Source organism: Muntiacus reevesi, chromosome 15 (assembly GCF_963930625.1).
Source record: "Muntiacus reevesi chromosome 15, mMunRee1.1, whole genome shotgun sequence".
Classification (NCBI taxonomy): Eukaryota; Metazoa; Chordata; class Mammalia; order Artiodactyla; family Cervidae; genus Muntiacus; species Muntiacus reevesi.
In genome coordinates, this window is record NC_089263.1 from 29357465 (window position 1) to 29371145 (window position 13681).

At 35.3% G+C, this 13681-nt stretch overlaps 1 protein-coding gene across 1 annotated transcript in view; it reads left to right on the plus strand.

Annotated features, from left to right (window-relative positions):
• Positions 1 to 11896, plus strand: part of UBE2Q2 (ubiquitin conjugating enzyme E2 Q2) — a 59247-nt gene extending 47351 nt beyond the window's left edge. The window contains exons 10-13 of the mRNA XM_065906585.1: positions 3803 to 3851; positions 4291 to 4386; positions 8268 to 8334; positions 10213 to 11896. Of these exons, the coding sequence (XP_065762657.1) occupies positions 3803 to 3851; positions 4291 to 4386; positions 8268 to 8334; positions 10213 to 10244 (244 nt within the window). The 3' untranslated portion in view covers positions 10245 to 11896. The remainder of the gene's footprint in view (positions 1 to 3802; positions 3852 to 4290; positions 4387 to 8267; positions 8335 to 10212) is intronic.
• Positions 11897 to 13681: the final 1785 nt, after the last annotated feature.

The following is a 13681-nucleotide window of genomic DNA, read 5'->3' on the forward strand; positions in this document are numbered from 1 at the left end:
AACAGATGTTGGCAATTTGATCTCTGGTTCCTCTGCCTTTTCTAAATCCAGCTGGAACATCTGGAAGTTCAGGGCTCATGTACTGTTCAAGCCTGGCTTGGAGAATTTTGAGCATTACTGTGCTAGCGTGTGAGATGAGTGCAATTGTGCGGTAGTTTGAACATTCTTTGGCATTGCCTTTCTTTGGGGTTGGAATGAAAACTGACCTTTTCTAGTCCTATGGCCACTGCTGAGTTTTCCAAATTTGCTGGCATATTGAGTGCAGCACTTTCACAGCATCATCTTTTAGGATTTGAAATAGCTTAACTGGAATTCCATCACCTCCAGTAGCTTTGTTTGAAGTGATGCTTCCTAAGGCCCACTTGACTTCACATTTCCAGGATGTCTGGCTCTAGGTGAGTGATCACACCATCGTGGTTATTTGGGTCATGAAGATTTTTTTTGTACAGTTTTTCTGTGTTTTCTTGCCACCTCTTCTTAATATCTTCTGCTTTTGTTAGGTCCATACCTTTTCTATCCTTCATTGTGCCCATCTTTGCATAAAATGTTCCTTTGATATCTCTCATTTTTTGAAGAGATCGTTAGTTTTTCCTGTTCTGTTGTTTTCCTCTATTTCTTTGCAGTGATCACTGAAGAAGGCGTTCTTATCTCTCCTTGCTGTTCTTTGGAACTCTGCATTCAAATGCGTGTATCTTTCCTTTGCCTTTAGCTTTATTATAGTAAGTTACCAAGATGTAGGCAAATACAGTAAATAGGCAGTTTAGGGTAGTATACAATTTCCAATCCACTGGTGTTCTATGAGCTACTTTACTGAGCCATCAAAACTTGGCTGTCTTTCTTGCTTAGTCCAGGGTACAGTGTAGTGAGATTCAGAAAGATTATTTGATGGTAATACAATACATTATTAGAGAGCTCTTTGTAAGCAAATAAAGATGCTTTATTGGCTGATATAATAGGAAGTATTGTTTGTGTCCCAGTCATTCACAGAGAGAATAGTTCTACTTCTATATGACCATGGTTTTTTGTCTGTATTGAGGGAATATTATTTTAAGAATCTGGTTTTAAATGCCAGTACTTTATTGCTCTTTTAGGGCTCTGTTCTTATCCATGGTCCCCTTCTTTACCTCAACAAAGGGAAAGATCATGACTGTTTTATGTGAACTGATAAACCTGCCTTTTTAAAAAATTTATTTTTAATTGGAGGATAACTGCTTTAGAGTGTTGTGTTGGAAGCCTGCCTTTTTTAAGAAAAAAAAAGTGATCATTATCAAGAATTTGACTTAATATAAAATTTTATTTCTCATCTGTTTTTTGGATTCTTGCAAGAATCAGTGTTGCATGATTAATGGTATCTGTTGTCCACTTAAGTACTGGTATCTGTTGTCCCCTCATAGCAATTAAGTTGATCATCCTAGATTGTGGGTGGGGAGGTTAACTGGCAAACATTCTTGCAAGAACCTCCTAGTAAAACAAAAATTTTATAAACTGAATGCCCGAAGAGGCTGAACTTAGGATAGTGTTTGTTATATAACTTTGGCAATTGAAAAATGTTTTAAGTTGAAAATATTACTGTGCCCATGTTTATGGCATTTTATCTGTAAATGATCCTTAGATAATTTTTTTTCTAGTGTCCTTGCGTTGTCTCAATATTCTGCAGGAGCTCTTTGTTTGGACCCTAAGAGCAAATAAGAGCTTAGAACACCTACTGATAAAATGATACAATACAGAAGTAGAATTGACTTTTTTTTCATGTGTATGTGCTGCTGGTGGTATATATTAAAGAGAAATTTAGTAATTGTATGTACTAAGGAAAGTTTATTACACACTAATATATACTTAGCTCACTTTTTGTATAGGTACTAGAACTACTTCTGTCTTGTGTTGAGACATCCAACACTTTTGTAGTTATTATGTGCTTGTAGAAAATGTACTTTCTTCTGATCTACAAGCATGAAAACGTTCCCTTCTCTCCTGACAAGACTCTCCACCCCCAAAATGAAGAGTGGATTGCTAAAGGGGAAGGTGGTGATTAGATAATTGGTAACTCAGCATTAACTACATATGTCCTTTTCCTAAAATAAGTTTCTCTTTAGTATTTCTGAAATGTAAGGACCAAGAATGGTGTTAACTCATTAACAGATTACTAGACTTTGAGCGGTTTTGGAGAAATCAAAATCAAGTGAGAGCTTGGATCTTGTAATTCTGTTAAATCAGCAAATGCTTATTTAAAGCTGCAAGATTTTTAAATATGCAAGATACACTTTGAGCCCAGTGGGAGATTCAGAGAATTGTAGACAAATTTCTGAGTTTCAGGAACATAAGAGAATATACATAGTTTATCTTTTATTTAAAAAAAATTACGGTGTATAGTTGATTTACAGAGTTATGTTACTTTCAGCTCTACATGAGAGTGAATCCACTAATACATTTACATGTATCCACTCTTTTTTAAGATTCTGTTCCCATATAAGTCATTACACAGTATTGAGTAGCGTTCCCTGTGCTATACAGTAAATTCTCATTAGTTATCCATTTTATATATAGTAGTGTATATGTCAATACCAATCTCCCCATTTTTCCCTCCCCTACAAAATGTAAAAATCTCATGATTCTCCTTCCTGATTTAATTTTTTTGGAGCTTTTTCTTCCTATTAAACTTTTACTTTGAAAGTTCCCGAAAGTTGGGACAAGGAAGTAAGAGAGATGGTTGCCTGAATTCTCAAGGATAGGGGAGAGTTATTGACTAGTCTCTGTTAGTGAGTAATTCCACTGTAACTATTATTACTAGTGGTCTACAGTAGAAGTTTTTAGATTCCTTACTTCTTTGTTACTTGGTTGAGTCAATACAAGGATGCATTTGCTTAGCCAGAATGCAAAATTTACAGGCTCAAATGGTCTTGGCAAGCTTAATGGGGCAGGAGGAGGAACAGGCATTTGGGAGAGTAGGCAGCAGAGGGAATCTCAGAAAGGAAAGGCATGGGCAGAGTCCCAGAGGACAAACAAAATTTGTGGTGGACGCAGTTTTCATGTAGACCTAATCAGTGGTCCTACCTTATGTGCTTTCAAGATTGCCACAGTTTTTCTTTTGTAATTACCATTCCTTTTATTTTTAGGCATGATATTTAATGTGTTTTAAAGTTTAACATTAAAGGAGGAGTTACTTTGTTTGAGAAAATATCAAAGACTGAATAATCTTGATCTAAATAATGATTTCTAAGGGAGATATTTAATGAAATCCCCTGTAGTTGTTCTTGGTTCAGAGAAGAGTCCTCAGGACTAGAAAGAGAAATAGGGGAGCTCCAGGGAGGCTCCCTGGTCAGAACCATTTGATCTTCACAACAGAATGAAAAATATTTTAACTATAAGTGCAGATGTTCATTATTATAGGTAGGGTAAAGTCATCACTACTGTCAGAGGAAAAGTTCTTGGCTATTTAACATGATGGTGGAGAAATCTTAAGATGAGTAGAACAGTTGAAAACCATTTAAGGAAGATTTTATCCTGCCCCCATTCTCTGGAATGTTTAGGGCTATGTTCTTAGTTTCTGATACCTTAAAAGTTTTCAAGTGTTCTGTTGTTAAGAACCATTATTTAGTTAAAAAAAAAAAAAAGACATTTAGATGATGACATCAGAATTTTAGAATTACCTATAGTTCTATAACCCTAAAAACTTATTTTCATTTTTGCATGTTATCTTTTAATCTTTACATGTATGCATACTTTCTTAGCAGTGATACTTTAAAAACTGAAGAAAGAATACCAAGATGTAGAGAATTTTGTATGATTCCTTTTTCTTTTTAAGGTACGTGTTGGGTGGTGGAGCACTGTGCATGGAACTACTCACAAAACAGGTGACTATTTTTATGGTACTCAAGTATTTCAACCTCTGTAGAGTGTTTTAATTATGTAAATTAGATTCTAAGTGGACAGAGCTCTTTGTAATAGTACCTACTTTAAAATAATTTTGTGTGTGTGTGTGCTACTAGCACCTATTTTAATAATGAAAGCTATTTAAACCAGTAAAATGACACTGTATTTGGTGCTTAATCTATTCTAGGGTGGGCAATAAGAGTGATGTGTGTTGTAATTTGCTCATTTGTTGCACTTACAACATAGATTTATTTGTTTTGTGAGATTTTGGAAATGGTCCAACTTTACTTTTACTCCTTGACTACAAACTTAACATAAATTTGATACTACTGAGTTGTTATATGCCATTTTCTTAAGCTTTCCTGAGTGAGAATCAGGAATACCACGGTGTTTTAGAGAAGTGTTTTCTTCTTTCTGTAGGGCTGGAGCAGTGCCTATTCAATAGAATCGGTCATCATGCAAATCAATGCCACCTTAGTTAAAGGCAAAGCCAGAGTGCAGTTTGGAGCAAATAAGGTACTTTTATTAAGAATGTCACATTAACTATGAGATACATTTCCTATTAGGAAGCTTCTACCTGTTCCTTTAGTCTTTGTTATTTCTACTTTAATTAAATATGTCTGTGGTTTAAAATTTATTATTGGTTTATATATACTAGTGAATAAAAAATTATAGGTAGTTACATGCTTCCCCAAATTGAGATCCCATTGTAATAGTTAATTCCTGGTAAGCATATATGTGCTAGGCTCTAATCTAAACTTTTTATTTGTATTAACTTTCCATCCTCTTAATAACCTAGAAGTAGGTACTATTATTGTCCTCAATTTGTAGATGAGGAAGCTGAAGCACAGAGAAGTTAGGTGACTCATCTAAGATCACAGGTGGAGAGTGAGGATTGGAACCAGACGTTCTGGCCATTAGTCTCTGCTCTTAACCACTGTGTTCTGTTCTTTATTCACTTACTGTATCAGAAATATCTTTCATGTCTAATTATAGTTATCTGTGAACACTTAAGACCAAAACGACTCTGAAGTTAGTATATTTTGGAGAAGTGTGTGATGGAAATCATCCCTACCTGACATTTAAAAAAAATTCTACATGTTCCTAAAATTCCTTGTGAATTTTGTATTAAATACCTATCCAAATAGTACTAAATCTAAGTAAGTATTTCTAACTGTATTGCACGTCAGATCATGAGCTCACTGGAATCTTAACTCACAGAGGAAGCAGAAAATTGATTCTCTAAGGGGACTAAAGTGGTCTCATGTTAATTGTATACACAGTTCTCATCAGTAGCAAATGCCAATACTCTTTAGAAGAAAGGATTTCTGAATTAAGACTATAAGATTCTCTGAGATTAAGATCAGTTCAGTTCAATCAGTCAGTCATGTCCGACTCTTTGTTTCCCCATGGGCTGCAGCATGCCAGGCTTCCCTGTCCATCACCAACTCCCGGAGCTTACTCAAACTCATGTCCATTGAGTCAGTGATGCCATCCAACCATCTCATCCTCTGTCGTCCCCTTCTCCTGCCTTCAATCTTTCCCAGCATCAGGGTCTTTTCCAATGAAAAGACCTTTGCATTGGGTGGCCAAAAGTATTGGAGTTTCAGCTTTAGCATCAGTCCTTCCAATGAATATTCAGGACTGATTTCCTTTAGGATGGACTAGTTTGACCTCTTTATAGTCCAAGGGATTCTCAAGAGTCTTCTCCAACACCACAGTTCAAAAGCATCAATTCTTAGGTGCTCAGCTTTCTTTATAGTCCACAACCATACATGACTACTGGAAAAACCATAGCCTTGAGTAGACGGACCTTTGTTGGCAAAGTAATGTCTCTGCTTTTTAATATGCTGTTTAGGTTGGTCATAGCTTTTCTTCCAAGGAGCAAGTGTCTTTTAATTTCATGACTGCAGTCATCGGCTGCAGTCATCATCTGCAGTGATTTCGGAGCCCTCAAAAATGAAGTCTGCCCCTGTTTCTGTTGTTTCCCCATCTATTTGCCATGAAGTGATGAGACCGGATGCCATGATCTTTGTTTTTTGAATGTTGAGTTTTAAGCCAGCTTTTTCACTTGACAGTGAAAGATGACAAACACCCGTGTAGACAACCTAACATCCAAGAGAACTGGCAGAAACAATGACTAAGAGACATGAGGCACAAAGACTTGAAGTTTTGGAATTAGCAGATATTAAAATTGTGAGAAAATGAATACTTATGTGTCAAATCTAGTGATCAGAGAAAAGAATCTATAGAAATCAAGAATGTTAAAATGAGAAACTGATTAGACATCAGAAGAGAGAATTATTAGAAGAAATAATTCAGAATGTTGCACAGAGGGACCCAGGAATAGATAGTACAGCAGAAGTTAAGAGGTACAGATCAGAATGAGGTCTAAAACGTGTCTTATTTGAATCCCAGGAGGAGAGAATAAAATCATATTAAAAAGTGAGAAATAGAAATCAGAAAGTGAAGTTATAAAAGCAAATCCAAATAAATCATAACAAATATAAATGCACAAAAGTTACCAGTTAGTTTGAATTAAGTGGTCTTTAAGAAGTGTATTTATTTTTATTAAAATTTTTTGAAATATAGTTTATTTACAGTGTTAATTTTTTTCTGTACAGCAACGTGACTCAGTTATACATTTATGAATATATTATTTTTAATTTTCTATTTTAATTTGTCACAAGAAGTATATTTAACACGTGAGGATACAAAGAGATGGAATTTTTTTTTAAAGGAAGAAGATAATATAGACAGACTAGTATAGGCATACCTCGGAGATATTACGGGTTCAGTTCCAGACTACTTCAGTAAAGCCAGTATCACAATAAAGCAAACCACATGAACTTTTTGGTTTCCTGGTATGTGTAACAGTTACACTGTACTGCAGGCTCCTAAGTGTGCAATAGCATTATGTCTATAAAACAATGTACATGCTTAATTAATATTACTAAAAAATGCTAACCATCATCTGAGCCTTGAGCTAGTTGTAGTGGTTAACACCAAAAATCAGTGATCCCAGATCATTGTGACAAACACAGTAATGAAAAAGTTTGAAGTATTTCAAATTACCAAAATGTGACACAGACACACAAAGTTGGCCAGTATTCTTGGGGGAAAATGGAGCCAATAGACTTGCTTGGTGCAGGGCTGTCACAAATCTTCAAACTGTTAAAAACAGCAACAAAAAAATGTAGTGTCTGCTAGGTGCAGTAAAATGAGGTTTGCCTGTATACACTGACAAAAAGGTGATTTAGCTGTAGTGTAAACAGTGTGATTTTGGAACAAAGCATTAGTGACTACTTAATGATAAAAGTCTCATTTAACCAGGAGGATATAATTTTTTACTCTAGGTCATGCTATCATTTCTTGAAAAAAGCAGGGGACAGTGACTAATAACAATAGGCTGTACATTAATTTTCTTATATAATCTTAAGGATATACAGGGATACTAATGAGTAGTTTATTTGAATGGAAGAAAGATGGTGGGTGAGGGGAGGAACTGGGTGGTTGCAGGACAGGTAGGAATGAAAGTTGTCATTTGGAATGTGTTTATACACATTCTTATGCTATGAATTTATTAAAAAATTTTGTGACATAACATAATAGATGTGAACCACTATGGAGAATGCTTATGATAATTCTCTACAATGGAGAATTGGAAGTTAAGATGTAGGCAAGTTGTACTTATGGGGATAAAATTAATAAAGTCAATCCTAAACTTGGTCCCTTAGAAGACATTCTAATCTGTAGAGGTTAACAAAAGACTCCTTTAGTAGTGTGTCTTGGTATCACTTATGGGCATTCTTCAGGTGTTTAACTCAAAATGTTATCCATACGTGTAGTCCTTAAAGCCTAATATGTTTCTTTACCTGAAGGCAGTATTTTGTAGTTTCTTTTTTTGATGGAAGTTATGAGGAAGAGTTTTCTGTCAGTGAATATTTATGATTTTATATTTCTAGATACAAATGTTTTTTTCTTTTTTGAAGTAATAGTTGATTTATAATGTGTTAATTTCTGCTCTACAGCAGTGATTGTTATACATACATATATATATACACACACATATATATACATATATATGTCCCTGTACATTCTCCTTGCATCCAAACAACATCCTTTAACTTTATTCATAAAGCCTTGTACTTGTGCGGTGGCAGGAGGACTTAGAAAATAAACTGAATTTTGTAGATCTTTATTAGAAAACAATTTTGATTTTGTTATCCTTCTAAAATAGTTGGGAATAATGAAATTGGGAAATTTATTTTTGAAATGGAAATACTTGGTTTCCTGTGTTCTTTTAAGTACAGTGGTGATGCAAATAATCCATCAATTGTTTGTAATGATTTTCATCTACTTATAGTTTTGATATAAAATGTTTAATTCTCTTTCAGAATCAATATAATCTAGCAAGAGCCCAGCAATCCTATAATTCCATTGTACAGATACATGAGAAAAATGGTATGTTTACTTCAATAAGTGTTTATTGCCATATGTGAAATTTTACATAATGTACTGTTTACTTATTTTGTTTTATTCTTCTGTTTTTGCTTTAATTTCTTACAAAGTATGGTTACCAGAGTGAAAAAATTTAACTTGACGATACACATACTGTGCTTCATTCAGAATCTTTGTATCCTAAATACTTGGCCTGGGAATCTCTGAGTCAGAGATTTTTGAGTATATTAATGAATGAATCACTTTACTCATTTGAAATGTGTGATATTGGGATAGGAACTGAGTTAAAGGCAATTCTAAAGGTGGAGTTCTTGCTGTTAATACAGTGCAGTCAGGATTATGAACCAGTTGCTGAACCATTTTCAGACCACTTAATGCTTTTTGACAATTGTGCAGATTTATTTATTCAAGTAAAAAAGTTCTAACTTCAGTCTACACTTAAGAATATTTGAATTGTAAATTTTAGAAAATATCTTTCAAAACTTTATTTGAATTATTTTAAATTTTGTATTCACAAGACATGTTTGGAGTTTTTGTCTGTAATAGTGAGATGACAAAGAAGTAGACTTGGAGTCAAGACCTGTTATCAGGTGCCATTTGTGTCACTCACTAGCTCTGTGGCCCTGCACAAGTCCCATTACCTCTCAGCCTTAGTTTTCTCATCTCTAAAATTGGTACAATGTCTGTCTTGCCAAAGGTGAGGAAGGAAATAAGTTGTGTGTGTGTGCAGCACTTAATAACCAAGTGTACTGATATTCATGGTAGCTGGGGTAGTGGAATGGATGCATTTTTGTGTAGAGGAGGTTAATCGATAGGAAGTAGTTTTCCTTCAAGAGTATCTCCAGTAAAGTGTTCTTTATTTAGTTAGAATGTGATAGCTTGTGACTTAATAGTTGTGTTTTGTGTGTGCTCACTTTCATTTAAGTGAAAGAGCAAACTTGTCACTTTTGCAGTGACTGCTTACTTTTGAAAGAATAGTATTCAAAACAGTTTTCAAGCTTCTGAAGAGGGAAATGATAAAATTTGAGGACAAAGCTGGGTTTTCATAATAATATTCATCTCTAGCACGCTAAATTAACAGACCCAAAGATGCCTATGTGCTCCTTTATTAAGCACGTGGACACTCCACAAATCTTGGTATATTTATACTGTTGGAAGGGCAGCTTTGTACCAAACAATACTTTGTCTCAGTCTAATTTGCCTTTTTAGAGAGAGCTTATCTTTTTGTTGAGCATAGAAACATGTTTTTCTTATCTCTTATTTTTTTGTTAAATTAGACATTATAGTCAGCATTCAAAAATACTTATGGAAAGCACTGTATTTGAGAAAGTGTGGGTGTGTATATAACTAGCTATGATGAAAGAGCAATAGATTCAGATTCAGGAGATGGATTCTAGTTAACCTGCTGGTGCTAAATCTGATCTTGGGCTTAATCACTTAATCAGGGCACCTGCTGAGATGGCACCCTTACTGGTAAAATGGCATCACTGCACTGATGACAGTCCAAGTTCCTCGTACTCTAAAATACCAGGATTTCATTTGGGGGACAGTTATTTTTAGTTCAGTTTCCTATATAAAACTTAATTTGTTGTCTAATATTCCACATTTTTCTCTTTAGGTAGAAATGCCATTAATACAGAGATCTTACCTTGAAAATTCAAGTACAATTTATTCATAGAAAATAACTATATTGTGAATATATCAGAATCTTGTGTTACCAACCCAAGTATAAGCTTAATTTTTACAAATAGGTTTAAGTAGGGAAATTACCGGTAGAGAAAATTATGGGTAGAGAAAGCATCTAACCTTGCTAAAATGCCACTTCTCCTAGTTGGTTTGAGAATTAAAATATGTTAACTTCTTTTACCCATTCTTTTTCAGGCTGGTACACCCCTCCAAAGGAAGATGGCTAAATGTGTTGACTTTTGTATGCTTGGACCAGTGTTGCTTTAAAGAAAATCTTTCCAACATGCAGACACAAGCTTTGAGTGCCCCTATAACAGCAGTACCGAAGATGTTAGCTAATAGATATTTTAGTGGATAATCTGTCAGCTGATCCCGTATAAGTTACAGCCTTTCCATTTTTCTCATTTTAGGTATCTTGGACTGAGCAGTGGGGCCTTTACTGTATTTTTTCTGATAAATACACATACTGGCCACTCCTTATCTCTTTCTTGAAAGGTGAAATGTCTTAAGCAGACAAGTCAGCATCAGGTTACTGAAGTTATGAATTGAGGGCAAATTTCCCATTTTTGAGCTCGTGTGTTATGAGGATTTGCAATATATTGTTCCATTTAAAGCCAATAAAGTTTAATCAATGTTTAATATTGGTTTAGAAAATTTAAGGTGTTCTGAATCACAGTAGCTTTTTCAGGTTAAAACTATTTTATGATATTGCCAAAATAATGACAGGAAATGTACTTGTTAAACTGTTAAACTTTTTTTTTTATGGCTATGAAGATCTAAACTATCTCCCGAAGATTTGCTCTTAATTGAGTTGAACTTTTTAGGCAGAGTAAAGCAAGGCTGTGTCAATTCAGCTTGTATGTAGTAATTTCCACTGGGGCATCAGAGTCTTGCTGAGCTGAATCTGCTTCTTGTTGGTTCAATATTTCTTATGAAGAAGAGCTTGAAGTTATAGAGCTTGAATTATTTAAAATACTAAGTCATTCTACGTTTCCATTTTATTAACGGGATGTTGCAATCAGTTGTAAACTAATAAACTTATAAAGTGATTGGCACAATAATAAACTTATAAAGTGATTGGCACAAAGACTCCTTGAACAAAACTGCACAGTTAAGTACAAAAAGTGTCTAATTTGGAGACTTAAATTTTTTCTATAGTCATAATAATGGCTTTTACATTGAAAGACTAATAGGAATTCTACATATATTAATTCTTTTATAAAATCTAGACTCAAATCAGTGTACTCTCCATTTTATTGCCTTACCTGAATTAGTCCTGTTGTGTTGGTAATAGATTTTTTTTTTTAATATACCCAAATTTGATTTAAAAGTAAACTCTAGTTATTAAGCACTTTTAAAAAGAAACCCAGAAGCACATTTTTTTCTGCACAAACCAGTTACAAAGTTCAAAAGTGTTTCTTATGCTTTAAGACTCAGTTTTTAACTTTGTAAACCACATCTGAAAGACCTGGCACTTCTGCATTATTGTGTTTAATTTCTTTCTCTTTTTTTTCCTCATTTTTTTTTTTTTCCCCTGTTTTGGTTAAGAGGATAGTAGAAGAAGATTTTCTAGCATTCTTGTTCACTTGGTTAATTTGTATACAATTCCGATTGCCAGTTGCTCAGATAACAAGTGACAAGGCAGAATTCTTTAAAGCATTAAAGTTCCTTAAACCTAAGGCTAAATCTTGAATACATTATTGAATTCTTTAATATCCTGATGGCTAGCAGATTGACAGCTGCACATTTGGCATGCTTTGGTTTTTGGTTTTGGGGGGTTTTTTGGACTTTATTTTTCATTGCAGATTTATTTGGCAATGTACAGTAAATTTTGTAAACTTGCATCAAGTTTATGAATAAAGAATCATTTAAAATATAACTCTTTCGCTTTCCTTTTGTAACAGATACTCTTTGTTTTGATTTTCTATAGGCTCTGTTGGGTTTCTGGAATAGGATCATATATGGTGGGATGAGGTGAGGAGAGATTTGAGGCAGATTGATTTCACAAGAGAAAGCTGAAGAGCCCAGAATTGGTGTGTATAGACTTGGCATACTCAGGGTTTCCTCAACCTCTTCCCTTGCCCACACTGATTCTTTAAAATAAATTCAAGTGCTACTTTCTTCATCGCTTTCCTAATTCCCCAAGTTACAGTAATCTGTTCCCTGTTCAGTGTCCCCATAGCCTTTTTACACAGTTGTCAATTTCTCACATGCAAGAAGTACAGAGGTAGGAAAACTCGAGGCATAGTACCTCTGCTTCTTTGAGGTCTTTGTGTTGGTTTCATCTTTGGATAGACTTGAATGTGCAGCCACCTTAATTCATCCAGAGGTAGATAATGGCCCTGTGGTCTAGTGTCTCCTTAGGAAGTGAGAAAGTCTTTAGAGGTCCCCCTACCCCTCTCCCAGAAAAACACAACTTTTTCTTGGCCTAGAACTAGAACATTTGTCTACCCCTAAATTAATGGCTGATCAAAAGAATGAAACTATCATGATTAGTTTGGACTAGTGGTTTTCAAGGTATAATTTGTTGGAGAACTCTGGAGACTCCTGAGACCCTTTTAGGAGGTTTTTAACATCAAAGCAACACTAAACCATTATTTGATATTTTCACTCTCATTCTCTCACAAGTGTACAGTGGAGTTTTCCAGAGGCTACATGATGTGACAGACATGATATTGAACAGACTGAATTCAGAAGCAGATCCAGCTGTCTTCTACTAAGCCAGAAGTTAGAGGTTTATAAGCTGTAAAGATGCTACTCTATGCAATACTGGGGAGTGGGGTGGAGATCTGGTAAGGTTATTTTTTCATAAGTTACTCTGTGTGATGAACTATTTTAAGTGAATTAGTATGATAAATATAGTTACAACCCACCTAAAGAAGTTCTTTGGCCTTGTCAGTATTTAAGAATGTGAAGCAGTCCTGAAGTCAAAATGTTTGAGACCTGCTTTTTTTAGACTTTAACCACATTTACCAGTCAAGAGCTGGGCACCAGATCAGGTCCTTGTTAGCAAGGAAGCTACAGGAGGAGTGGGTGTTCCCTGGGGAGACAGCAGTATCTGCTGTGCTTACATTTTTCTGTCTGTGGTTCTCAACTTGAACTTGTATCAGGGGTAAGTTTAAATCACAGTAAAGCTAAAATTCCAACTGCTGGGCCCCAGCCCACATAGTAAGCCTGGGGTGGGGACCGAGAACGCGCCAAGCTGAGTATTTCCCAGGTGAATCTGATGCTATAGGCAGGGAACTAGTGCTGTTTGGGGCGTGCTTTCACAGCAGTGGTAGATATTCTGTAAGCCGATTTACAGGTTCAGAATTTGAGGGCTACACGATGTTGAATAAAGGTATTGATTTTCACACTTTTAAAAGCATATACTATCCGCTCAAAAATCAGACTCATGCTCTTGTTAACTGACATTGGGACTGTAAAGACCGATACAACACTCTCTAGTCTGACTCCAAGAATTCATGAAATACGTGAATTCATGAAATTCATGAATACTTGGAAATACGGCTACAAGTGCAGTGAGCGGCACAGAATGAGATGGATCTGGTTGAACTGCGTGATGCCTCCGGGAAAGTCCCGGAGAATTACAGGACGCGTGACTGTGTGTGCGCTAGGCTTAGCCGCTCAGCCCTGTCCGACTCTGCTACCCCATGGCCTATTT